We start from the raw sequence: 27,501 nt of genomic DNA, 5'->3' as shown, positions 1-27,501 counted from the left end.
GCCATAGCACCCAAGCTGTAATTCTCATTCCTAGTCAAGTATTATTTGAAATTAGATTAAGATGCTTGAGATCAAAATAATTTCCCTGTGTGTCTGTAGGCTCAATTATACAGTAAGGCTGGATCCTACCAGAACAGCCTCCACAGGGACTCCACAGGACATCACCAAAGGAACAAAATTAACACCATTGTAGGATCTGCTTCCTTCTCCACATTACATTAGAGGACTAGATTTAAATTAGATCTCTGTGAATGCTTGGATACAATTCAACACTTTTAAATAGGAAAAAAAAGTTTCAAAATTAGATGCTGATAAATTATTGAACAGCAATTAAACAGTGAGTGCCTTTTGGGCTGTCTGTAATTTCTCCTAGTTTTCAGTCTGATGTCCACAGTGCTACATGTTGGAAAGCACAGGAAATTTTGCACAAATTTGATCACTCACATAGGCAGTTATACTTTGAAAACAATATTTTTCACAAGAATTACCAATGAAATAATGTTTTAGGACACAATTGAATTTGAAATAGGTAATGTTTTGAATAGATTTTTGAGTTTTATTGAAATCTTACATGAACAAGAAATTGGAAATACAATCACATCAAGGAACAAATTGCCACGGCTTTGACGTTTTAAGCCAAACAAATTTTGTAGGGCAGATTTTCAAAAAGGTGTGAAGTTATAACAATTTAAAAACACAGTTATCCTACTTCTAGGAATGCAAAACATACAATCATGTTATTTTCAATACAAGAAAACTTAATTTGTTGTAATTTCTTAAAACTACTAAGACAAAGCACTAGCTTTTACTTTTATGTACAGCATACTCCTATGTAGTCTATCCCAAATCCAAAAAAAAAAAAAAAAAAAAAAGAAGAAACTGTCCAAAACCAGAGGTTCTGCAAAATCATGATTGAACAGTGTGCCATTCCTGCTTTTAAACTGCTAAAGTGAAGCCTAAAATGATAAAAGCACTGAGACCCCATAAGGAGTTCAGGAATTCTGCAAGCCCAGTAATGTCCAAGTGCATTTATGAAAAAAGAAAACTAAGAGACTCGAGTATATACACAATAGAGTGATTCTTCAGCCCAATACAAATGGCAGCCAATCGCTACTGAAGGATGAAACATTAAGCCAATTTTTTTTCTTTTTTTTTTTTTTTTTGAAAGATGTAGAGCTATAGCCAATTCTATGTTTTCCAATATTCTCAATCCCTCCTCACTTGTCTACTTCCACTGTTGCCCATAAGTATCCTGATAAAATTCCTGGTTGTCATTATTGTAACCATAGTTACCGGCATAGTCACCACCTTGCTGGAGCGGCTGCTGAGCGATGGGTTGGGAGCCCCAGTTCTGCTGGTTGTTGGTCTGCCGGCGCTTGGAATCAGGCTGGTTGTACCCATCTGCCTTTCTCTTGCCTCCTACGTTGCCCCCACGGTTGCCCCTGGCTCCACGAGCACCACGTCCTCTCTGCTGCTGTGCAGGGCCCCCTCTCCCCCCCCTGGCTCCTCTCGGCGGTCCCATGGGTGCCCCCCTCTGTGAGTAGCCAGCTCTACCTCTTGGTGGTGGTGCTCCCCGCCCCCTAGGTGGTGGAGGGGCACCTCTCCCACCCCTTCCTCCTCCTCCTCTTCCTCTTATAGCATAGCCATCATCATAGCCGTAATAGGGATCTTCATAGCCACCACGGTAGTCATGATAGTCATAGCCATAGTAATCATCATAATAATCTTCATAGCCATAGTAATCTGGGGGATAGCCATATCCACCTCTTCCTCCACGGCCTCGGCCTCTCATAGGAGGTGGCATGCGAGGCGGAGGGTAGTAATAATAATCTTCATACCTAGCAAAGAAAAAGAAGCACAGAATTACTTCTCTCCAAAAGCAACCCAAAATACAGTATATTGTTGATTAACAATATGCAACGTGGAGAAAAGTCAAGTCAAGGCATTGAGTTGTTGCAGAGCAGCCCCTGTTTGACTGCAGTGTGCAGCATTACCACGGTGCGAGGTGACACTCACGCAGTGCTCCGGGAGGCCTGTCTGGCAGCCTGACGTTCTTTCCTTTTCTTATCCGGTGGCTTTGCTAATACTATTTCAATTTCTTCCCCTTCTATCTCTTTCCCATTCATTTCATTCATAGCCTGTACAAAAATTAAAAGAAAAATAACTAAAAATTTTTTTCCATTCAAAGGGAACTAAAACTTACTGCAAGAAACCAGACAGCTGGGCTGCTCCAGGCTGAGCTCTGCCATTTGCTTTGCTTTTGTGCTACATAAACAGAATGTTACACATCACTTTTCCAAGAGCCACTTCATTCACCAGTTATTTTTTTTTATAATAAGATAAAAAAGAGGATTAAAACATATTAAGAATTATTTTATGAAGTCAGACGTAGCACCATCAGTTTTTATGTTCCTGTATCTCCTACAAACCTTTCAGAAATAACCAAGTTCTCACTACTCACACTGACATAAACACTCACTGCACTTATAAGCCTGGTAGAATATGTGCACAAAAGAGAAAGAATTGTTATATTTGTGGTCCCCAGGTAGCTGAATGTGAGTCAAGTGACTGAGAAAATCAAGTAGTTCTGAGGACACATACTTGAGAAGAAAAAACTAAAGATTACTGAAAGTTGGTGATCTCATCAAGCAAGCCCTGAATCCTCCAGAAAATTAATGTGCAAATTTTACTATCAAATGCACCCACAAAGAGAACTTAATACACAAAGTACAATTAGGACTAGACCCCCCAGTTCCTCACCTGGAGTTATCTGCTTTGCATTAAACTTTTTTGAGTATTAATATTTGTATTAATGAAGACTTTGTGTCTGTACACCTAAGTGCCTCAAAAGCATTAGAAATTGTGGCAATTTATTGCAACATAATTACTGATAAAAATTAGTAAATGCTAGAATCAATGATCCAGTTCTATGCATTCCACCCATTAATACCATAACTTCATTGAAAACCAAAACACATCCACACACACAAAAATATCTCACAAAGTTCATAAGCCAATTTAGTGGCCATGAAGCAGTCACATGGGGCAGATGTGGTGGTTTCCAGCTCGAGATGAACGTTAGTGATGCATTTGATCTTTTTCTCAGCTGCTACAAGTTTCCTGTTGCTGAAATCTAACAGAGCATTTAGCAGGTAACAGTACCTGGAAAGGGCTGGAGAGTGTTTACAGACACACTACAGAAAACCACATCCAGAGCTGTGCTGACTTACCCCTGGTTTCAACAACTTCTTGTCCTCCCTCAGACATGGCCTAAACCTATCCAAACCAACCTCAAACTCACTAAGAGAGAGTGATATTCATCTTAAAGCCTTAATCAACAGTATTCTAAAACCTAATCTCTTGTGTAGTAAAATCCTAAGCAATTAAATGGCTATAAAATCATTAATAACACCAAGTGCAGAGCCTTTGAACTGTCCATGTAGCCACATACACCACATGCAATACATCTGCTTCAAGACTTCCAAATGCAAAAAACACTTCCTACTCTCCCTCTTCCCCCATTAACCATGGATTTAAAGGACAGATGGAGTAATTTCTACAGAATTCAATATACTGAATCACAGTCAGCAGATATTAATGAACTTCTCAAAAGCTCATGGCCACAAAGGAAGAGAACTCTGAAGCTTACAATCATGATCTTCAATATTTAACAAGTCATTGAGAAGAAACCTCAGGTGCATGCAGAGTTAAAACCAGGTAATGCTTTAAGAGCTGCCAACACCACTCTCCTGTCCTTCACAAAGCATTTTTTAATTACCTCCCAATTTCTATTTGATACTTTTGTTACTCCAAAACTACACACAGCCTTTAAACAGGGGTCTTTGAGAGACAACTGATACCTTCTGCCAGTGTTTCCTCAGAAAAATTGTCTAGGTTGATCTTTTTTTTATCCTCTTCTCTAGACTCTCCTGCATTGCTCTACACCAATTTTCCAGTCTACTTGTTACCTTGCTACAGTTTTGTCCTTTCAAGTTTCACATCCTCCTAGCTACTGAAATCATAGGAACAAAATGATTAGCACTGAAATTCTCACAATGGGAACCTTATTAAATGGGCTCTACTTTTTGGCTTACCAAGGTATTTACTGTAAAGAAATTTCTTAAAACCAATCATAAAAAATAAAGTGCTCTCACCAACTTAAACAAGAAAGAATAATTAACCTACCTTCACTGCTGCACCTCTGTCCTCAAAATGAACAAATGCATAATCCTTCAACTTCTTTACTCTTTCCAGCTTTCCAAATTCAGAAAAGGATTTCTCAAGAATTTCTTCTGTCACAGTAGTGGCCAAGTTTCTTACAAATAAAACTTTAACCTGGTGGAAAAATGAGAACAAAGCTGTAATCTTTAAAAGTCAAACCTCAAAAGAAACAACTAACTAGAAATTATTCTCTTTTTTGTTGCATTAAGAAATTTGGGTAACTTTATTAATTCTGAATCTGTTTAAAAAAACAAAGTGCCTTGTAGTTACCTGTATGAAGTTTCTACAACTTCTCTCCTTTCACAGTTCCCTTCCATAACCAGAAGAATATCCAACTTTGATTTTCTGCTTCTGGGATGCCACATATCCCAGCAAAATTTTAGTAACAGACCTCCAGGACAACAAGGAGTTACCCCAAAACACTGGGATAAAATGCACATCCATTCCCCATGCTGAACTTCACCTTTATCTCACTCTGGAAAACAGTTTTACACAACACCTACCTGGTATTGATTAGAGCTAAAGCAGAAAATGCACAGCCTGATGTGTCAATCCAGCAGGGTAACCCTGCACAGGACTAGCTCAGATGTTAACAGCAGTTAGTAACAGCACATTTCCAACATCTCCTAATGGCAACTCATCCACAGTGCTCAGAACACATTGCTTGCACAGCTTGGTGTGAAAATGCCCTCTAATTGCTTTTTGTGCCTCAAAATTAGCCTGGCTCAGCTGGAACAAATCTTTGTCACTGTAGCATAAAGAAATTCCTCCCAAAGCACAAGAGCATCCAGTGAAGTCTCCACTGACCTTTGCCATGACTTCTGGATCAGGTTCCTCTACTGGATCAGCCCATTCCACTGTAACAACATTTCCCCAGACTTTTACTTTCCCACTCATCAGGCGTCGGCGAGCTTGTGCTGCTGACTTGTGATCCTCATACTCCAAGAAGCAGAATCCTCGATTCTTCTTTTTATCATCAGGTTGATGATACAAAATTACATCCACCAAACCCTCTGAAAAACATATCTTTAGTACTGAGCTTCAAAAGGAAAGTAAAAATCTAGAGTTTACCCTAAAATGCCTTCACTCATGTTTTGTAGTGAATTTGAATTTTACACCTGAAAGGGAGTGGGAGCACAAAAAAAGCAAAACAAATAGATATTCATCCAATTTACCCAGAAACATGTCACCTAGCAGTTAAAATTCCTCAGAATAGCTCTGCAAAACATCAACCTCAGCAACTCACACAATCTAAGTTTTCTATACTTTTAAAATCACTTTTACATCTTTGAAAGGCAGCCAGCACTAACACATGACCTCTCCCCTGCCTCCTGCAGAACCTAGAAGGAACATCTTCCACATCTCTCCAAAAACAGGAGAGAGAACTAAATGAATATTCACCTTCTGTTTTCACCACTTCCCTGAAGTACTTATAAATAGCAATCCTAAAAAAGAAGCAGGAGGTTAAAGCTCTCCTACAGGAACAAGAGCAAGTGACTCAATCTCTTATCTAAGGCAGAAGCACCCTTTCACTGATGAGCTGACTTCTCTTCTTCCTACTTGCTGCACATACTGGAGAATGCTGAAAAACTGGGACAAAAAAATTAGTCTGTTATTAACTATTTCTCTAGTAATGTTCCCTCTAAACCAATTTAGTACTCCCTCCTCCCCTTCACTACTCAGGAATACATTTGCTTCAAGCTCCCCAAAAAGCTTCTCCATGCTGACAGAAGCACCTCCTGTGGATCCAGTAACAAATACAGAACCTTCAACAGAAAGTTAGAACAGGTAACAGAATTGGAACCTTTATTTTCTTCAGAGTTCATGTGTGCTGGTTTCTGAGTTCATTTGAGCTGTTTCCATCTCTAACTGTAAAATTACATCATCATTCATTGAACAATCACTAAAACAAGCACAAGTCCCTTTACACTCCACCTTAAGATACAGCACATATATAAAATTTCTAACAAAGTCAAACCTGGAATCCAATTTGAAAATTGTTCAAATGATACCTGAACACATCTGTCAAACAACTAGACCTACAAAGCAGAGACTAAATGTATTCTGGGACTCATTAAGTCTTACCTGTGACTTTACCAAACTCTTCCAGTATGTTTTCCTTAGTTTTGTTCTTTGGAATTGACCCAACAAATAACCTGTTGTTTGCCACAGAGATGCATACTCCAAGGTGCTTTCCAGGACGGATTTCATAGTTGTCACACTGAAAAAACAAATCCATTTATTTGTTTTATCCACAATACTATGCATAAAAATATTCCCAAACCATAAACTCATTTATTTTCTTCATCATCTACTACTTTTAAACATTGCATATTGAATTGGCATTGCAAGAGAATTCTCAGAACAGCTGTGTTTGTGTCAGCATTCACTTGGAAGAGCAGTGCCAAGCTTAGGATTTCCAGAGACTTCAGAAGTCTTGTTGAATGAAAAGCTACAAAAAAACCTGCAGTAACAGGAACAACATGGGACCATATACAAATTGCATGGCATAAATTTATTCACCTACTGTTTATCTCAGACTTGAAAGATCTTTCTAGAAACTGGTTACTGCTTCCTCTGCTGTCACTCAACTGCTGCTGCCGTTATCAGTAAGCAAATACATTAAAGATACTGGGAGTGTTTCCTCTTTCCCTGGATAGCTCTGAACACTGAGAGGGTTTGCCAAGACAATCAACAGTCTAAATCAGTTTGTGACCTGGCTTCTACCCCACCCACAACAGCAGGCATTGTTTTGACTTTGTCCATCATAGAATTAAAAAATTTAAATGTCAAGATTTAAAAATTCCATTAATAAAAAATCTAGTCCACTGCTTCATGCCTGTACCCACAGCTGCACTGCTCTGAAAACAAAACTCCAATTGGCTTTTAAAGGTACAAAAAATTCAACCTTTAAAAAACAAATTCAAGACAGACATGGTCTTTGTTTTAATCAGGATTAAAGCTGGAATTCAGTAGGCTCCTATCAATCACCTAAGTACTCTGATCAGCCACAGAAAGGTACAGCAGATAACAGATTTATAAGTATCTGGATTTACTAATGGGATGGGATGGGATGGGATGGGATGGGATGGGATGGGATGGGAAGGGAAGGGAAGGGAAGGGAAGGGAAGGGAAGGGAAGGGAAGGGAAGGGAAGGGAAGGGAAGGGAAGGGAAGGGAAGGGAAGGGAAGGGAAGGGAAGGGAAGGGAAGGGAAGGGAAGGGAAGGGAAGGGAAGGGAAGGGAAGGGAAGGGAAGGGAAGGGAAGGGAAGGGAAGGGAAGGGAAGGGAAGGGAAGGGAAGGGAAGGGAAGGGAAGGGAAGGGAAGGGAAGGGAAGGGAAGGGAAGGGAAGGGAAGGGAAGGGAAGGGAAGGGAAGGGAAGGGAAGGGAAGGGAAGGGAAGGGAAGGGAAGGGAAGGGAAGGGGGCAATTTTTAAGAAAGTAAAATTTTGAGTCTGTCATTGGATGCTTTGAAGATGTCATTACTTAAGAAGTTACCAACATTTGCTGTTTACTTTGTCTTGACCTGTCTGGAAGAAAGTTAACTCACCAGTTTGACTGCTTCTTGTGCTGCATCTTTACTACAAAAGGTAATGAAAGCATAACCTCTGTTCTGACCAGAAAGAGGATCCATCATGAGACGCAGATCCCAAATTGGACCAGCTTTCTCAAAGAGTGGTACCAACTCATCTTCATAAAGGTCTCGGGGAATTTTACCAACAAAAACCTAAAAAGGAAGAGGACACTTGAAACAAAGGTTTCTCAGAAATAAAAGGTTCATTTTAACACTTGGAAATTCCTGGGAAAGGAAGAAAAATGCAGATAAAATAGCAGAGTGGAAACATTGCAGTCACCAGTGCAGCCTTCACAGCAGCTGATGTTATTGCATATCCCCAGTGTTTTAATCCTCCTGCCATTTGTATGAGGTTTTACCCACAGAAAACCTGGGTTTGTTATTTACATTGAAGAGGCTGTGAATTTCCCCTGCTGAAGAGATAAATGGTTCTTACCTGGTTTAAATTTTGGCAGTTAAAAACTAAGACCTTACAGACTATCTAGTTGGGTATATATGTTAAAGAAGGCCAAGCACTTCCTTGCTCTTGCAGTATTTTCAAATCACTCTGTAAATTACCCTTCCTTGGAAAGCTACAGAGATGGAAAAATAATTTAATAATAATTTCCTTTTAATTGTGTGATGCAAGTTTTTCACTTTAATATACATTGTAGTCTTGTTTCTTGTCTGCATGTGTTTCACCAACCAAATGTTTAATATTTACTTAAGCAAACCTGTGAGTTCTTGTGGTTTTGTTCCATACAATTAACTTGGGTTTAGTTTTGTTAAGGTTAATATCTTTAGCTGAGGGCTCCCTAGAAAGATCCCCCCAGCTGTTCAATCACTGCAGCTCTCCTCTGAAGTCTCAAAACCTTGTCCTTGTTAATACAAACAAAACATTCCAGACACCCATTAAGATAAAAATAAATTTATTTTAACTTCAAATATTTTTTGTAGAAAAAAAAGCCATGACTCAACATTTTCCTTCTCAGTAAGGTCTTGTCATAATTGTATCTCACAATGAAGGCATAGCAAAATTTCAGAATTAAACATACTCAGCATGCCCATAATAAGCACCAATATAACAAACTCATGAGGAGAATATGACTAATTGGAAAAACATGGAACAAGGTAGAACCTCTAGATACTTCATATTACACAGATATTCCTGAAATTCAGTTTCCAGAACATTTCTTAAAAGCTTAGCCTCTCTCAGCTCAGTGTGAATGTTGACTGAACATTACTTACTGGGGAGAAGAGAAAGGAACTGATTCATCACACTAAGTGAATATTTCATGGCAGAACTAAATGTTTTCCCCAGCATCTCCCTAGAAAGCTTAAGGTATTCCTCTAGATAGATATTTACATTGTCATTACTTCTAGGACATTTAATTTGCAGCTTTTAAAGACAAAACCTCAATTAGCATAGAGCACAGAGACCCAGGCAGAGCTTGAGAAGTTACACACATCAGTTATAATCTTTCAGTGCAAGGACTCATTCTAATTATTTACCACCACCATTAAATTAATTTTCCTTCATGGAATATGAACATTCCCTTGAGAAACAGTCCTTACTGTGATACTTCTTGACATCTTCTTGACAATAAACACAAGAGCTTCAGCATCTCAAAGAATGGAAAACTTATCTATAAATTGAAAGACATTAAGGAAACTGATTGTTTTCTCATATCTAGTCTAGCAGTTTATAGAAAAATCTCTGAAAGAACTCCAGTATCAGACACTCAGCAGTGTGACAAGGTATTTAAAGTGTTGAGGATGCATTACAAAACAACCTGCTAGGGACTAAACATTGTAGAAAAGCTAAGTGAAGAAATACACAGTTCAAGCATTTTCATAACCAAACCTAAGTTTGCTCACAGCTGGCTAGGAAGATGCACAGGTTCAGCCACAACCTTAAATTTCCAAATAATTGCTTACAGACTAGACTTTGTCCTTTGGAAGAAAAAAACTAATTTTAAAGTCTTTGAAACTCTTCCAACTATTTTTAAACTTTAAAATAACAGTTTTTTAGTATATTCCACCTCTTTTTTTCTCCACTTTAACCTGTCTTCCTTTCTTTTGCAGAATACTGAGGAGTAAGAAAGATTTATTAAAACACACATAGAAGATTATTTTCCTCTACAATACATTCACCTTGCAATATGGTTTATCTTCAAGCATTTCCTATTCATGAGTTTGCATAAGTACACAAAGCAATTACCAGATTAGTCTGTAAATACCAACCTCTGTTCCAATGCCAGGCTGGACACCAGAATACACAGTATCTGGAGGAGGACCCCCATATTTCCTCTGTCCTGTAGTTACATCCAAAGTGTAACCAGTCCGCTCTAGCAAAGCCTGAAAAAGAAAAAAGTCAGAGAGGGCAGTGGGTTAAAATATACAGAACAAAAAAACATTCCAAGATAAGCAATTCTTTATCTGCTCCTTGCCACACTTGGTAAGGTAGATATGAAGAGAAAAAAGTTATAAAAAACCCTGTTGTTTTGTGGGTTTAAAAAGCTATCACAAACAGCAGCATTTGTTTTGTATTACAAGGTTACTGCAAAGAATTTGTTTGCCTGTTCCCTTATTTTCCATTTTATATGTAGCACCCCAAGAACTGCAGAGCACTGGACAACTGAGAATTCTCAAACAGGTATCAATGTTTCTATAGAGCTTAAATTTTGGCAACTGTGTGAGCAGAAAGAGCTGCATTTCCAAACACCCTTCTCTATAGAATCTCTATCATGCATGCAGTTCTTAAAAGCCTAGTGTGAATCTTATATTGATGCTTTTTGAGTTCATATTCAGTGTGTGTAAAAGTAATATTTCAGCTAGTACAGAATAACCAGTATCTCTAAGTGTTACCTTAATGTAAAAGTAATATTTCAGCTAGTACAGAATAACCAGTATCCCTAAGTGTTACCTTAATGTAAAAGTAATATTTCAGCTAGTACAGAATAACCAGTATCTCTAAGTGTTACCTTAATGTAAAAGTAATATTTCAGCTAGTACAGAATAACCAGTATCCCTAAGTGTTACCTTAATGTAAAAGTAATATTTCAGCTAGTACAGAATAATCAGTATCTCTAAGTGTTACCTTAATGTAAAAGTAATATTTCAGCTAGTACAGAATAATCAGTATCTCTAAGTGTTACCTTAATCTTTGCTTCATCTGGTCCCTTCGTTGATTCCTGTACTTTGCTGCCTTGTTTCTCTCTTTGCCTGTAGGTCTTCATAACTCCACATAAAAATGCACTTTTGTTCTGTAGATACAATTTACAAAATGATTCAATTGTGTGTATGACAAGCCCTGGGAATCCACTGAATCTTACACTCCATACCATGAAGTCACTACTTCAAGCCAATGAAATAAATGTCAAAAGAATCCTTCAGGAAAATACAATAATGAATTGAACAAACTTGTCAGATTGAAAAAGCCATCAGATTCCAAACACCATTTTAACCTATTTTCTCAATTGCACATCTGTTTTTATTATCTGGGAGGTTTTGCTTGGCAATTTTTAACAGAGCTGTTATTTGGGTTTGAAATATAATATAACAACATCAGAGAATTTTTAAGTTACAACTCTCCTGTCAGGGGTGCCAGAACTATTTGTACTTATGTGCTCCCACTGCTGGGGCTCTCACCTTACCTGTACATGCGACAGGTCACTTTCTTTAAATTGCTGTAATACAGAGAGGGCTCCTTCTTCATTAAATTCCCTAAGAGCATCAATTGCTCTTTCATCAAGATCGACATAAGCTACCAAGCCTAAAAGTTAAAGATAAAGAAGTTACAGATTTCTATTGAATTTCATGCAATTTGCTTTTAAAGCCAAAAAGTTACATTCCATAGCAACAGAATTAGACATTTAATTATATATTCCTACACAAGTATATGAAAGAATATGAGTACAATGAAAAAGTTAAATTAAAATGTATATACCTAAGCACTAACTGAGGTGCAGGATTATATCCCATGTGTAAGTTTTCTAGCATTCAGGAATGCAATCTGCTGCATAAAAGCAGGATTACACACCAGGGGCTGAAACAATGAACTCTGGCTCGCTTTTAATGATTGGAATTTTGTTTGTTTATCCCTCATTTTAAGTTCCACACTTCCTTCTCTTGAGTTGAGCTGTTTTAGAGTAAACTGACAGGTGATCATTGCAAGTATCCTGTTGGATGGGAAAAAGGAACTACCCAAAGGAAGCTCTACCCCACAAAATATTAGGAAGCAAAAATGATTTGTTCACTCTTTCCTCCAGCTTCAAAAAAGCAGGAGTCAGTGGACTTATGTGAATCTTAAACAGTGTTTGGGGCTTTTTAAACTTGTTTTGTTGCTCTATGCAGTTCCAAGAGCCAGAATTTAAAAAGGTATTATTTTGAGCCCTGCTATGTACCCAGAAAAGCTCATGTTAATTTTACAGGTACAGACTCCCCCAAGAAACACTGGACCAGTTCTGAAGCATTTCTTTTTAAGGATCTTTACAGGGTTTGGTTTTTTTTTTTCCTTTTGTAATGCACTTGCATCAGTTGTGGAGTCAGAAATATAGATTGAGATTTACACTTTTAAAATCATACATCCAAATTCAGGATAAATACTAAAACTCCACACACTTTGCAACAGCTTGCTCTCCAAAATACACAGATTATTTCACTGCTACTTGATTTGGAAGATGCACAGTAGTGCCAAGCCCAAGGACTACATTTCAGAAGTGATCCTGCATATTGGAAGGCACCTGTATCTTTCATAGAAGGCTTCAGCAGATTAAAAAATCACTAAATTCAACCCCAAATTTGGCTCAAGTGTCTAAAGTAGTTTGCTTCACTGACAAACCCCTCCACAATGCAAACACCTTCAGTGGCATTAATGAAGTGTAAATAAATATTTTCAGGTTACTCATGCAGTGGAATTATACTTGGTAGTCATGTTCTGGGCTAAAAAGCTTTTTAAACTCCTTAAGAACTCCTCACAACACAACCTGACTGCAACACATGTTAGAACCCCACGAGTTCCTCTGCCCAGGTGTTTATTTACACCTTCTCTCAGACATCAAGTGCACATCATCATGACCCACAGGTGGAAAGTGCATCTCTATGGCCACTAAAAGCTGGCCAAGGCTTGAAGAAAGCTCCCTGTGAATGACTTCCAAAAGACATCACCCACATGAGCCAGTTTCACACTGAGGATTGATAGGTATTGGTTTTGAACTGCCTTCACTTGATCAGGGTAATTTTAACTCTTTTCAACAAAAACTGTCATTTTGCCAGCCAGGCATTCAAGAGAAGCACATAGAGCAGTTCTACTGCTTCTTGTAAATCTGTTCACAGAACACACTCTAAAAAGGAAAAGAAAGCCCCTGTCTATAAGATAAAATAGGGTGGTTATAAAAACAAAATAGGAAAACCTCTGTATATGAAGAAACCTCTTTAGAAGTTGCAGAGACCACTTGCTACCAGCAAGGTATTACTGGAGTTGCTAGATAGCTCAGTCCTCAACTTTGTTAGTGTCAGGCTGAACATTTCAGTGCAATAACCAACATGGGTTAAACTGTCCACTCAGAACTAGAGAGAACAAAAATCCACAGGCAGACTCAATTCAAATGTAGTCCCAGGCAAGACAAGCTAGTTGCTTCCCTCACTAAGTCACCTAGCCAGCCTTTGAGTGTTTTAGAATCACTGTGACAGTGACAGTAGAAACATAAAAGCAAAATGATGATTTGGACTGAAGAAAAATAAAAATGCACAGTTTAGTATGTGGAAACATACATCTTCATTTGTGGGCTAAGAAACTAGTGCTCTGTGCCCTAAAACAACTAAGATATCACATACAACTCCAAGGATGTGTCAAGTAATTAGTCAATGTCAAACCCAATTTGCCTTTAGGGAAATCAAAGTAGCAAAACATTCAGAGCTACACAGATCAAAAACAATGAATTTTAAAATCTTAATCTATAAAAATTTGAAAATGGTATGCCCTCACTTTCATAACCAATCAGAAACAAGAAATGCATATTATACCTGTCTGAAATATTTCATCAAGTCTCTCTGCCACCTTCTGTGGGAGGCCTGCCTCTATCAGTGTCTTGTAGTGTTCTGTGTGAGTTACACTGGAAGTATCCATTGGTTCTTCCTCTTCTTTTAACTGTACCGCATTACCATTCACCTGATTAGCCATTTTATTATGCTGCTGGAAAAAATTCAGGAGCTATATTACAATAAGCCAGAAATAACTAGTTTGTAGGACAATGCATGATTTATCTAAACTAATTTGTATACATGCTGCAAAATCACCTGTATCAAGTTTTATTGAATACTTTTTGGATGCAGCTGGTCTACGTTTCAAAAGAAAGTACAACCCTTAATGCTGTGGAAAATGTACATGGAAGAATTGACATAACTTTTTAAAAATGTACTTCATGTACATAACAAAGTCTAAACTCCATCTACTGATTGTCATTAAGTGGTTACCATAGCAGCTAGAATGTATGGGGACACGGCAGCAACATCCTTCAGCAAAGACTCAGAAGATCTAGTGCTAGTTGCATTTCCCATTCCACTACTTTTAAAACAATCCTTTAAAATGTACTGAACACAGAACCCTGCAGGGTAGCTTAAGGTATAAAAATGTTAATACTTGTTTCTTTTCAGTACTTTTTTCCACTTGCTTGGCTTGTTGCCATGTCTTCCTTCAAACCCAACATGCTGCACAAGACTAGCCACACGCTCTCTCACGACGCTGGCAGATCTCAGGGACAGAAAGAGAGAAATTGCACTTTGATGGACATTGACATTTGAAGCTGCAATGCAAAGTTTCCACGCTTTCAGTTTCCCTCAAATAGGAGCTGCACAAATCACAGCTACTATTTCAATAATTTACACCTTATTGGTTTAAAAGGAAGGCATGACTGCAGCATCTCCATTTCTGTATATTAATAAAAGTACTCGCTTTCAGAATGAACAAACTGATTCCACTGAACTATCTTCTCAGACAATCCCAGTGGGCTTTGCCCAATTCATTAAAGACTGTTTCAATTTCCCAATTAGCCAGCCAGCTGATATTCAGTGCTTTCCAATAAAAGGCTGAGAGAGACAATTCGAGTACCCGGCGGAGAACAGGAGGATGATCAGCTGTTAGGTCAGAAATGAACAAGCCTCAGGCTCTCAATGAGAGGGAAGGAGTTGAGGAGCAGCAGGAAATGATAACCAGGCAGACAATGCAGCATGGCAGGAGCAAGGCAGTTAACTACTGGAACACAGGTATGAAGATGATTCAGGAACAGTTTTTATAAAAAATGCTGAGGCCTCAAGCTATTTCCTAAGCTGCAAAACAAGTCTCCAAGCACAAGCACACCTCTACCAGCCCCCTGAACACCCAACCTTTCCAGACTACAGCTCAGCAACTGCTGGGAGATATCCCATGAAGATTTGCAAGGGAAGAAAAAAACCAAATCATTTTTCTCCAGACAGTAATGATTTTAGTAAAGCTGTCTTATCCTGAAGGGCAATTTTAGAGACATGTAAAGCAGCCTCACACTGTTCCCGTCAGATGCCACTTCTTGAAGCCATTAGTGTGGAAAAGAAAGGAAGTTTTCCATAGCTACATGGCATATATATATACACACACACATTCTGCTACTTGAAAAGAGAAATTGCTTTCTAACCAATTCAGTTTACTTTAAAGCAACTACAGCCTAATCACAGAAGAAAAAAAAAGCTACCTAAAGCTACAGGTATTAACTATCAAAACACCAATGAACATTGATTTTCTGTAGGTTATGAACATGACAGAAGGCAAAACTATCAGCCACGTGTCTGCTTGCTAGGCAGCCTTGGGAAGATCTCATATTTGAAACAGTGCAGGCCAGAGGGGGTTTGATTACACTGAAATCTTTGGATACAGAACCATTCTCAACCCCTCTTCTCAAAAACTCACAAGCTGAGACACACAATAAAGATATAAAGAGGAGGGCATTGTTGTGTTCACCATCCTACCGCCTTATAAAATCCTTTAATTACACATACACTGGCTTCTCTTTACACAGAAAAAATCCAGAACCAAAGCACAATGAACTGAGAGGCTACAGCAACACAAACACAGAAATTTACTTGAAGCATTTCTATGACTTTCTGAACTCCAAGGGCTTGTGGTGACAATCAATGACAATTTCTTGATGACCCAGAGTAGCTTCCAAGTGTCACAAACCCAAAAGTTTAACACTTTTTTCAGTGTTGCCTATAAATGAACAAAAGGTTGACAGGCTATGCTGTGCCCAGGTAGAAACATCTCCTCTGGAGCAGGGATTCAAACTTCTGCCAGGCAAGATTTGCAGCACAACAAGAGATCAGCCTTCACCACAAGCATGCAGCAATATCCAACCCCTAAGAATCAGATTACTGCACAGCACCACAGCTCAAAGGCTTTTAGGCAATGGAAATTAATACTCAGCTTTGTCATTTACTAGCTGTATTGTTTATTTTTGCTTATGATTTAGTTCATAAAGAACTAAAGTCAATGCAATGTTCAGTTTGGATTCAGATTTTAGCTATTTCCAGTTACACAAACTTTATTTAAAAGCTTTTCCTAAAGAAATAAGACTGTAGAAAATTCTGAAGTGACACAGCTTCCAGAATATTCAGTATGTATTTCTTTCCACAGATATAGCAATAGATCCCTTAATGGCTTGGCAAGCTCGGCCTGAAATCTGAGATTAAATTGATTTTTCTCCCACAATCACCAACAAGCAAAACTGCATCTCTCATAACACTGAATCTTCCCTCTGAGCTCAGCAGAGATACGTGGGTGAAAGTCATGGCTGAAAAAGACTCTTTAGCTCTCCCTCTAGGTAACATCAGTTAGTTGTAGTTAACAAGAATTAAATTTAAACTGGATTTTATCTAGTGAGTAAAACATACAATGATCACTTGAACATTTTTATTCTGCTCTAAAAGCTATAAAAAGCACGGTAAAGAGGAGTGCTAGCTCAGTGTGTCCAAGTGACTCAGCCCATGACAGACCAGCACTCAGGTTCTCATCTGCATTAAATATTAAAATATCGACAAAAGAGGGACACTGCTTCAACTGCAAAGACTCCAAGGTGCATTAGAAGTAAAGAATTATGTATATAAGTACATGTGGGATATGTGTTTGTTTTTAAAACATGCAGAAATGGATGGATTTAGAACAGTGGACACAAAACCATGCTTACCAATGAGCAGCAGTGATAAATAACATCGGGGACAATTTGACACAGCAAGGAGAATTCTCACTGGTGCCCAAGATGCTGCCTACCCTCAGCCTCCTAACTGCATACCAGAGGGGTCTTGGTTCAAGTTTCACACTCTTGCAAACAATGCCTTGCTGAAGACTGTAAATACTTGATGAAAAAAGCATGTTTTTAGCTCATGAGGAATTCTTTATCTTTCACCCCAAATTCCTGTATCTCCAGAGTAATTTACAAAGTGCCTAGCCCCTTTTTTAAGCTCTGGTATGACAAGTAGAAGTTAAAACTACAGGTGCTTGCAGTGTTTCATAACTTAAATGGCTCAATTAGTTATTTTTCTGGAAAATAAAAAAAATTAACAGAGATGTGGTCCTCACAGTGTATGGCATCTTGAGAAGAGATAACTGATCCCAGCCTTAATCTGACAATCACTGGATAAACAGCCATGATGTTACTATTCCTTCATCTCATACCATGCCTCTAACAGAGGTTGCCACCTACAGACTATCTAAGTATAACTCCATCCAATTAATTATAAATTCAGTCTAGTTAACTCAAAACATGCTTAGGAACAGCTTAATTGAGAAGGAACAGAAAATTTCTGGCAAAAGAACAATATCTAAAACAACCATAAGGAACTTCAGTGGTCATACAGCAATGCTGGTTTTGCTGCTGGAAACTTCAGTTTCATGCAGGAATGGAACTTGTTCAGCTCAGGTGCACAGAAGCCAAGTAATGATAGATAAAAACTCTGCACCAAGTCATTATGTTGCTACTCCTAACCAGTATCTTGCCAATTAGTTAAGTTAAATCATGTTAAAAATAACACTGAAGGAAGTTTGGGGGACATTTGTTTGGTTTTGTTGTTTTAATTGACCACAAGAAAACAAATGCAGTCCCTATAGTTATGCCTCACACTTCAAGAAGGTTCTTATCAAGCAAGGAAGATAAACATACAAGTGGGAGAAAAATAAGAATTCACATTTAAAGTCTGAACTGGGGTTTTATTAAAACCTCACTTGTTCAGAAACATTTCTGTACCTTTATTCTGTACATGAAGGCATTACAGCCATTTCTTTTATACCTTAGCTTACTGAAGGCATTATAGCCATTTCTTTTATACCTTAGTGAAGGCATTACAGCCATTTCTTTTATACCTTAGTGAAGGCATTATAGCCATTTCTTTTACACCTTAGCTTATTCAATCACAGAAAACACACTTTAATACCTTAATTATGATATGCTAGGTGTTTGTTAGCATGAATTACATGAAACTTTATTTTGAAGTAATCACAGCCTGAAGACCACAGTAGCCAGGGCTTCTTACTAGCTGTAAGCCAAAATGCAGCAGCACCCTCACTTCTCCAGCTCAGCCCTGCTACTCCACAATCCCTTGGAAAAATCTGAGAACTTCCAGTGTGATGCCAAGCAAGAGATCAGCACAGCCCAGAGAGAAACAAACTCTGCCTCAGTACCCACACAATGAGTGGGAGATGACTTTAGCACAGCAGGTTAGAAACCACTAAAAACACTGAGAGCACCAATAACTCCTAACCTGAGCCATAAAGTCTGTCCATGCTCATTTCTCACTGCAGTTGGCTGCTCATTGCTCATCTGGTTGTCTGGGTTGTACTAAACACTCCTGGTACTCCAGTTCCAAGCAACACTTCAACAGAAATGAGCTTTGTTCTAAAGAATTTAACCTCAAAGAATTTTGCAGATGTCTGTCTAACAAAGCAGGGAGTATTGGGATTTTTAACTGAACTAGGAAGTCGAGGAGACTCGAGTATTATTTTAACAGTGTTCACCTAGACAGAAAAACTGGGAGAGAAGGATAATGCTTGTGGGAAATACAATTTCAAGGATGCAAAATTTTCAAGCAGACACTGCTCGTTTGCAAGTACTACACTTTGCATAAGTTACACAAACCTTACACTGAGAGATGCAAAATTTGTTAGATTACTTTTACAAGTGAGAAAAACAAAACCAAAAAACTCTGCTACAGTGTAGTCTCAAAGGAAAAAAAACAAAACAACCAATCAAAAAAACTAAAGCAGCAGCTTCATGAGCTTTAATGTCCTTTGCAGCACGAAGTGCCGGGATCCTTTAGAGCCATAAACACGGGAAAGGGAAGCCAACACACTGTTTCAAAATGAGTAGTCCAGCACAGATAACGTACTTAAGTAGCATGTTCAAATAAATACTGACAGGCAACAAGGCTGCTCAGACCGAGTAATAAAGTCTTATTTTAAAGTATTTCCAACAACGATGCATTGAAGCAAAACTTTTCAAGATTGAACAAAAGTTAATTTAAGAAAAACAACGCCTGAACAACAAAACTTTGGACAGTTTCCCCTTCAAGCAGCGGCCCGGCGTTATCCCTGGCCGCAGGCAGGAAGCGCAGCCCCGGGCGCTGCGGGTGGGTGCAGCTGTCCCTGCCGGCTCCGCCGAGCGCTGCCTCGGCTCTGAGGGCGCGCTGCGACAGCGCCGCATCCACCGCTCAGAGCGTCCCGTGCCCGCGGGCACAGCGGAGCGGCCACAACCGCGACGGGAGGGACGGAGCAGGGACCCGAGCCGACCCGCAGCCCCGGGAGAGGCGCGTCCCGGCCGCCCGTCACATGCAACCCCGATCCGCACGGCTGGGCGGAGCGGGCCGGCCGCCCCCCACCCCCACCCGCCGGGCCCGCCCCCGGCCCCTCCCCGGCGCCGCTCCCGCGCCCGCGCCCGCCCGCTCTGCCCGCGGAGCGGCCCCGCCATGGCCCCCGCCCCCCTCCGCTCCGCCGCGCCAGCGCCCCGGGCCCGTCCCCGCCCGCGCCGGGCCTGCCCGCAGCCCGCGCTGCCCGTCCCCTCGCGGGGCCCACGCAGGAGGGTTCGGCGCGGCCGCGGAGCGCCCCTGCCCCGCGGGGCGGCCCCGGCACTCACCGGAGCGGGGCCGGCGCGGCGCAGCTCGGGCCCAAGCAGCGACGGCAAATGGCGCGCGCTCCTCCTTCTCCTCATGGACGGCGGCGCGACCCCGGCAGCACGCGGGGTTTCCCGGAACTGTTTCCAGGGACCGCTGCTTCGCCCACTCAGAAACCCGCGCTGCAGACGGGCAGGCGGCGGAGCCAATGAGATGCGAGAGGCGGGACGCGCCATTCCTCCCGGCGGCCAATGAGAGGGAGGCGCCGTAACCAATCTCGAGGCGCCTTCCACCCGGCGCGCCGGTAGGGCCGGACTGGGGGCATTTAAAGGGGCAGCGCCTCCCGCGGCCCGAACAAAGGGAGCGCGCGGGGCCGCTGCGCTCGGCTCCGCCCCCTGCGCCGGGGCGGGGCTTGGGCTGAGGGGGCGACACCGGGGCCGGAGCCGCTGCCCCGGGACCCTGGGCTGGAGCTGCCCCCGGGCCTGCTCCCCACGGCGCGCCCGGGACCCCGGGCCGGAGCTACTCCCAGGCCTGCTCCCCACGGTGCTCCCGAGACCTCAGGCCAGAGCTGCTCCCGGCTCTGCTCCCCACAGCGCGCTCGTACCCCGGGCCGGAGCTGCCCCCGGGACCCCAGCACGGCCCGGCCTCCCCGTGGGCCCTCCCGCGCTCTCCGAGCCGTGGCTGCTGTGAGCCCCCGGTGCGGGTCTGGCCGCGTTGCCTTCCAGGCCCGAGGCAAGGAGGAGAAGCCACGCGGGTCGGGCTCATCTCAGGGCAGTGGCGTGCGCGGCTCTGCAGCTGCTAATCTGTAATTAATGGGTGATTAAGCCTTACTTGCCTGCTCACCAGATTTTCTTGATGAGGCTCTCGATGGGTGCAGGCTGGACACAATAAATAGATAAGTCGGGGAGAAATCGGCCTCTTGGCAGCGATGGTGTTGGGCTGCCTTCACGTGCTTGTCATGCTGTTGCATAACGTGGAAGTCAATGTGTGCTGGCTTGGCTCAGGCTGAGTCCCAGAGTGCTGTGTCAAACTAAACCCGGAGAACCTGTGTGTGTGTGTTCCTACGGTCATACCAGCTGTGCACCTGGAGTCTGCTGAACAAAAGCAGCAGCTCGTGTACACTCAGAGAGGGTTCTTCCAGTACCTTCACCCCGGAATTCACTCCTGAAGATGGCATGTACCTGTGTGGTGAATCCTGTGTGATATCCCACCTCTGCTAATGTGGGACTTGTGGGAAAAGTGGGATGTGATGCCCAAGGTTTCCAAGCCTGAAGCTGGAGAAGGTTGTGCAGATACTGGAGGTGTTCTGTCTGTCTTGCTGAACCGGTCTGGCAGTACACACTTCTTCTCTTGCAGAATTGGCACTGCCTCAGTGGCTTCCTGTGGTGGTGTCCACAGGGGTCCCAGGATGAGGGAAGAGATGAGAATCTTGACTCCATGTTTCAGAAGGCTGATTTATTATTTTATGATATATTAAAAGAAAGTGATATATTAAAACTACGCTAAAAGAATAGAAGAAAGGATTTCATCAGAAGGCTAACAAGGAAAGGAATAATAATAAATTCTTGTGACTGACCAGAGTCCTAGACAGCCAGACTGTGATTGGCCATTAATTAAAAACAACCACACGAGACCAATCACAGCTGCACCTGTTGCATTCCACAGCAGCAGATAATCAATGTTTACATTTTGTTTCTGAGGTCTCTCAGCTTCTCGGGAGAAAAAATCCGAACGGAAGAATTTTTCATAAAATATGTCTGTGACAATTTCCCTCTTGAGATTTGGCATTACAGCCTGCTCTTCAGTGCTGGCTGTTGGGTCTGCTGTGGTGTAGAGATGGAAGGAGGGGTAATCATTCATTGCCTTGTCCATCCCAGTTCACTGCAGTGGTTTTTCTGTGAGTTAAGAATGATGGGTTAAAGGAGTTCTTGCAATATTGAAAGGTATTGAGGGAGCTGAGCATCTTTAGTGGTGCTTAATAAATGTCCTGTAAAGATTTTAAATTTTTTATAATATAGTATCTAGGAATGAATTATGAAGTATAATGACATATGTCCTCTCAGCTGGCAACTGAACATGATGAGGCTAATGAGCAAAATGTATATTGAGAATAATTTCCAGAACATCTCTAGCAACTCCCACCCTAGGTTGTGTGTGCTTTGCAGTGCTTTTTTCTTTGGTCTCCTGTTACACACGTCAGCCTCAGCCCAAAATGATCTGACACCTCTAGCCAGGAACAAGCTATAGCCTGCAGGTATTGGGTTAGTGCCAGAGCAGTGCCTGAGAGGACACCCTAGATGCCCTGAGATGATGAAATTTAAATTTTTTCTAGATTTCTCAATTTTAATTTTTTCTAGAAAATCCCAGAACGAGACTAGACACAGCTCTCTGTGATTGGAGCTGAACAGGTACATGTGAGATCTGATTTAGTCCTGGGCCAAGACAAAACAAAAATCATCTTGGAACCAAGGAGAGGGTTCATCTCAGCTGCTGGGAGGGCAGGAGGCTCCTCTGGCAAGGAGGGTGCCCTGCTCTGCTCCTTCAGCCCCTGGGAGGGAACAGAGCAGAGGAGGTGAAGGGATCCAGCTTTTCCAGAGCTCTGTATATTTACTCTTCAACTTGTTGACATTTTCCTGTGTCCAGTGGCCAGGGGTTGCTGAGGCTCAGTGTGTTCCATCAGCCTGTCACTTCTCTTCCACATTGGGCTGAAATTCCTGTGTGTTCACGTCAGCAGCAAGATGGCAGAGTTGAATCTGCTGTAGTTTGTAGGTGAGCTGTTAACTTGTATAAGGAATTTGATATTTCCTGATGCTCCAGACTTCTTATCCTGACTAATCATTAGTTCAGCATATTATGGATGTTACAGATGTGCCACCTCCAGTAAATATCTTGTTCTGTGGAGCTCTGATGTGTTTGCTAAATCCCAGGCTTTCAGGGAAGGTCTGTCTTAAAAATCTTCAAGCTTTATTCATCAGCAAGGACCTTTCTGAGCACCCCCAGTGTGTTCCACCACCTCTACAACAGGGAAATGCTCAGGAAAATTTCTGCCTGCAGAGGCCATGCTACTGTTATTACCCTGTGCACACAGGTTTATTTTGCCTCACACAGACAGTTTACTTGATTTTTAGGAAAACACACACATGTGTCTTTGTCTTGTCTCTTTCCCTTTATCTGCTCTGGACTGGGGAGGTTGGGTGTGACAAAAAGGCCCAAAGAGACCAGGCTAGGCTACCTGGGTGCCTTGCACTAAAACCAGCTTGCTGAAGATCTTAGATCTCACTTTCTTTTCATTTTTTCCCCCATCCCTGAGCTAAAGATTCTTGGCAATTTCCATCACATTTGTGTAGGATCCAGCACAAACCTTGGGCAATAGCTTCTGTTTGCTGCAGCAAAAATCACCAGCTGAGTTTTAGCTGAAAACAAACTGCACTTTTCCTACTCCTGCAGTGGCCATGCAGGGTTGGGCTGTGATCTTTAGGAGCGCAGTACAGACAGAGGATCTGGTGTTAAGGAAGGATGAAAGCATCTCATTGAGACATAAAGGCTGCTCCAACAAGTGAAACTTCTGTGCTGTAGGTGGCTGTGGGAAGTCAGGGTGTTGTGAATAGGGTCAGTCCAACCCTGAAGAACTGAAGCAAATAACCAAGATGCAGCAGTTCTGGCAGAGAAGAGAGAAGAATCCCTTCCTTTGTGTCCCCCTGTGCCTGTGGGACACAGTAGGGACAAGCCATGCCACCAGCCATCCCAGAGTGATTGAGGAAACCCAGAACAATCAGTCCCTTTGTGACCTGTGGTCTGAGTTCAGCACTATCCTTGCAGCCTCACCAGTTTCAAACATCAGCTTTGGTTGCTCTCAACCAGAATTGCTGGAAGCAGATGGCAGAAGTTTGCAGCTTTCCAAAAGACAACTGAGCCCTGTATTCCAGGTTCATGGACTGAGGGGTTATCCTGGAAGGTGCACAGATATCCTGTTCCTTTTTAACTCCCCAGCAATCACCCAGGTGTGAGGTGCAATCTTGTTTTACTCCCCAGCATTCCTGCTCTGGAATCCTGCAGCAGGATTCTGGAGCTGGCACCTCTCCCTCCACAGCCCTGGAGTGGTGAGTGAACCCAGACTGCCTGCTGCAAGGCATTCAAATCTTTGTGTCATTTGCTGGTGGCCAAAAATCCTTGTGCTGTAGCAGGGCACTGACTTGTACACTGCAGCCCTGAGGGACTTCAGAGAGTTTGTGACACCTCTGTCTGTGGCACAGGAGATCACAAAGCTCCAAATCCCCTCCCTTACAGGTGCCTGGGCAGAGGCTCTGTGGCTGAGCTTACATGGCACAGTTAGTGCACCAAAATGCAGAATAAAACCCAGAGATGTGAATTTAAACCCTCCTCTGTTCCCTTCTGAATACAGAATTGTCCTAATATTTATGTCAGCTCTCCACAGTCCACTGAAGCTGTTGTGCCAAACTTCTCACCAGTGACTCTGCAGCTTGTGGGGAAGCCAACCCCAGCTGACAGATACAATAGGAAAAATATTCTGAAAAAGGTAAAAAATTGGATTTTTAAATAGCGTATATAGTATATATTTAAAAAAATATATAGTGCATATATATAAAAATATAGTGTATATATATTAAAAATATATAGTATATGTATGTATTTGTATATATATTTATATAATTTATATATGTTTTATATATAGTACATATATATTTTATATAATATATATTTATATATAAATATAATTTATATATTTATATATAGTATATATATTTATATATTTATGTATATACTATATATACAGTAATATATATTACTATTTATTAAAATATTCATATTCTCATTATATATTACTAATTATTAAAATATTCATATTTTATTATTTATAAATAATATTTATAATAATTATAAATTATCATATAATTATTATAAATATATAATTATTATCTATTGTATTTATATTATTTACGTAATTATATATTATATATAAATATTATTTATAATAAATTGTATTTATAATATATTTTATTATATATATATTTTATATATATATATATATGAATACTCATATTCAAAAAGTATATATTTTCATTACTCAGTTCATCTCACCGGGTCCACAGAGGTGGGGAAGGTGCCCATAATTTGTTAATTAGCCCCAAGTAAAAGGAGCAAAGCCCCCAGGGAAGCTCTGTGCACAGCCTTGGCAGAACTTACCACACCATTTCTGACATCTGAGCACAGCCAGGCAAGGACACTCCAGGGCTGATGCCGTGGGTGACATCTCCATTGAAGAGCAGTGTTTAAGGGCATGCAGTGACAGTGGTGTCACTCTGCAGACAAGACGTGCCACTACCTGCAATGTTCACCAAGGGAGGGCCCAAAGGGAGCAGCCGGCTGGGGATGTGTCAGGGAGCACAGGAGAAACTGGGGCACCTTCAGCCACACCCTTTAAACCACTTCCAACATCAAAGGCACCATTTGCCTCCTGCACTGTCAGACAGGGCAGTTCCAGGCACGGACACACCCAGCTCAGTGTCACTGCCTCCCTTCACTGACTGTCACACAGGCAGCTCTCAGCAGCGCTGCACTGGGAGCCTGTTTGGGCAGATTTACACATGACAGGGATCACAGAACGACTCTGTCCTTACCTGCCTGTTGATACAGAAAGTCCCCTTCTTGTCAGTGTTTCAGGTCACTTACTTATTGTATTTCATATTTCTAGAGTCCCATACTCTTGTTACATTGGACTCTCACTACATTTCCCCCTTTTTTCTATTACTAACAGATGTATTCAAATACAATACAGATATTCAAGTACAATATATTCATTTCCTTTACAATACATGTTTTATCCCAAGACTCAAAGGCCTCACACACCACACAAATACAATACACACAATCTTCCACAGCTCTTCAGGCTGCTACAGCTCTCAGGCTGTCCTATTTTCCACAGCTCTTCAGGCTGCATACCTCCATCACATCAGGGTCACAAATTATTGTTGCTATCTTTTTGTATTTCATATTTCTAGAGTCCCATACTCTCGTTACATAGGACTCTCACTACACTTACTGTGTATTTTATCATGAGTTTCCTACATTAAAATGTCAAAATTGATTGAAACTGCATAAGATTAGTTTTAATCCATCCTTCTTTGGAAAGAGACTTAGCTAAGGAACAGAGAAGTTGAGACAGGAAAAAAGAACCCCAAATCTACTGGGCAGTTGTGGAAAAGAACATTCACATGAAGTCAGGATCTCTGCTGTCTTGCTCCAGGAACTAGGACCTCCACAAGATAACTTGAACACTTTTTTCTCTCTCAGTTTATGAATACTATTTTCCTCTCTCAGTTTATGGCACTAAACACTAAGTGCAACAAGTGAACCTTTTTTTTTTACCTTCTACTAGTTCAGTGGAGATAACACCACCCCTCTAGGACACAAAGTTTACTTGAAACAAAGTTACTTCTCTGTGAATGGATTGCTACACAGGAACTATTTCCCCCCAACTCTTTTAAAGTCATCCCACTAGGCACAAATGGTCATTTCTTTCATACAAATCTAAAAAAAAAAATAGCTTAATTCTGTACCGGCCTGCCTACTCAAGAGTGTAGCTCTACTTTGGAAGAAAATGAAGCTTAAAACCAGATAGTGAGGTTGATATGTTTTGTTTTCATTGAACAGTTACTGAGCAAGAAAGTGAGACTGAGTAGTTTATTTGATGTTGTTGCAGACCATAATTGTATGGATTTGGATTATGTTGACCAAAAAATACAGTCTTCACGCTGATTTACACCATGATCAGTATTGGCCATGCACATTCAACAACAGCACCAGCTTAGTCATCTTTAAGCTGCTTGATCTTATGCTTATGGCGCTCGATTTCTTTCTGCAGACGCTCAATCTCTTTCTGGTGGTGGTGAATCTCTTCCTCGTGGTGTTTCCTTAAGGCAGAGAGCTGCTCCCGCTCCTTTTCCCTGCAAGAGAGGAGGGCAGGACGTGCAGCCCCACAGCCGAGCGGCTCGGGAGAGGCGGCCGCGCCGTGCCCGGGCCCGCGGGGAGCGGCTCCGCAGGCCGGGCCCCTCACCTGAAGTACCGCTCCTCCTCGGCCGCCTGCTTCTTCCCGAAGGCACCGCCGGCCTCGCGGATGGAGCCGCCGCCACCGCCGCCCTTGCCGGCGCCTTTCCCCAGCTCGCCCAGCTGCGGGAGAGACGGCGGTGAGCGCGGGAGGACAGAGCGACAGAATGACGGAGCGGCAGAGGGACTGAGGGGCAAAGGGACAGAGGCGAGAACGGACAAAGGGAGGGACAGCCGGAGGACAGAAGGGGCACTGTCGGAACACGCACCTGGTCGGCGCCCGATCCCGAGCTCCAGCGCTGCTGCTGCGCCAGCAGAGCCCCTCGCAGGCCGCCCCGCGCCGCCGCCACCGCCACGGCCGCCATCGCCGCCTGCCCTTGGAGCGCCGGACGGGCCGCCGGGCGGGCCCGCCCCACCGCGCCTGCGCGGCCGCGGCCCCGCCCCTCCTCCCGCCCTCAGGGCCCCGCGGCGGGGCGGTCTCTGTGACGTCACAAGGCGGAGCCCCGTGCCCGCGCGCGCGCCGCTTGGGGGCGGG

At 42.0% G+C, this 27,501-nt stretch overlaps 2 protein-coding genes across 3 annotated transcripts; both read right to left on the bottom strand.

Moving 5' to 3' along the window:
• Positions 1–533: 533 nt before the first annotated feature.
• On the bottom strand, positions 534–20,026 carry HNRNPR (heterogeneous nuclear ribonucleoprotein R). 2 transcript variants are annotated; one of them, XM_063177262.1, is made up of 11 exons: positions 19,925–20,026; positions 13,800–13,965; positions 11,429–11,547; positions 10,931–11,038; positions 10,017–10,130; positions 7,770–7,946; positions 6,307–6,442; positions 5,029–5,234; positions 4,186–4,335; positions 2,017–2,138; positions 534–1,838 (listed from the first exon to the last, which is right to left on the bottom strand). In XM_063177262.1, exons 1-11 carry the CDS (start codon positions 19,997–19,999, stop codon positions 1,226–1,228), a joined length of 1,986 nt encoding a protein of 661 aa, XP_063033332.1. In that variant the 5' UTR covers positions 20,000–20,026; the 3' UTR covers positions 534–1,225. The 2 variants fall into 2 exon arrangements, with proteins under 2 accessions (XP_063033332.1, XP_063033331.1); XM_063177261.1 differs by having other exon boundaries at positions 13,800–13,968; positions 19,925–20,010.
• Positions 20,027–26,589: 6,563 nt separating this feature from the next.
• On the bottom strand, positions 26,590–27,354 carry ATP5IF1 (ATP synthase inhibitory factor subunit 1). Its single transcript, XM_063177453.1, has 3 exons — positions 27,236–27,354; positions 26,977–27,089; positions 26,590–26,866 (listed from the first exon to the last, which is right to left on the bottom strand). Exons 1-3 carry the CDS (start codon positions 27,329–27,331, stop codon positions 26,728–26,730), a joined length of 348 nt encoding a protein of 115 aa, XP_063033523.1. The 5' UTR covers positions 27,332–27,354; the 3' UTR covers positions 26,590–26,727.
• Positions 27,355–27,501: the final 147 nt, after the last annotated feature.

This window comes from Melospiza melodia, chromosome 27 (assembly GCF_035770615.1).
Source record: "Melospiza melodia melodia isolate bMelMel2 chromosome 27, bMelMel2.pri, whole genome shotgun sequence".
NCBI lineage: Eukaryota > Metazoa > Chordata > Aves > Passeriformes > Passerellidae > Melospiza > Melospiza melodia.
This window is presented reverse-complemented; position numbering and strand designations above follow the sequence as displayed.

Excerpts from the sequence above, each read along its gene's own strand:
- HNRNPR (XM_063177261.1), bottom strand. The coding sequence starts at position 19,999 with ATGAGGAGAAGGAGGAGCGCGCGCCATTTGCCGTCGCTGCTTGGGCCC. Across the intron at positions 7,947-10,016 it reads AGCCTGGCATTGGAACAGAG|GTTTTTGTTGGTAAAATTCC; the intron begins GTTGGTATTTAC and ends CTTCCTTTTTAG. Across the intron at positions 2,139-4,185 it reads ACAGAGGTGCAGCAGTGAAG|GCTATGAATGAAATGAATGG; the intron begins GTAGGTTAATTA and ends ATTTTTGTACAG.
- ATP5IF1 (XM_063177453.1), bottom strand. The coding sequence starts at position 27,331 with ATGGCGGCCGTGGCGGTGGCGGCGGCGCGGGGCGGCCTGCGAGGGGCT. Across the intron at positions 27,090-27,235 it reads CGGGATCGGGCGCCGACCAG|CTGGGCGAGCTGGGGAAAGG; the intron begins GTGCGTGTTCCG and ends TCTCTCCCGCAG. Across the intron at positions 26,867-26,976 it reads GAGGAGGAGCGGTACTTCAG|GGAAAAGGAGCGGGAGCAGC; the intron begins GTGAGGGGCCCG and ends CCTCTCTTGCAG.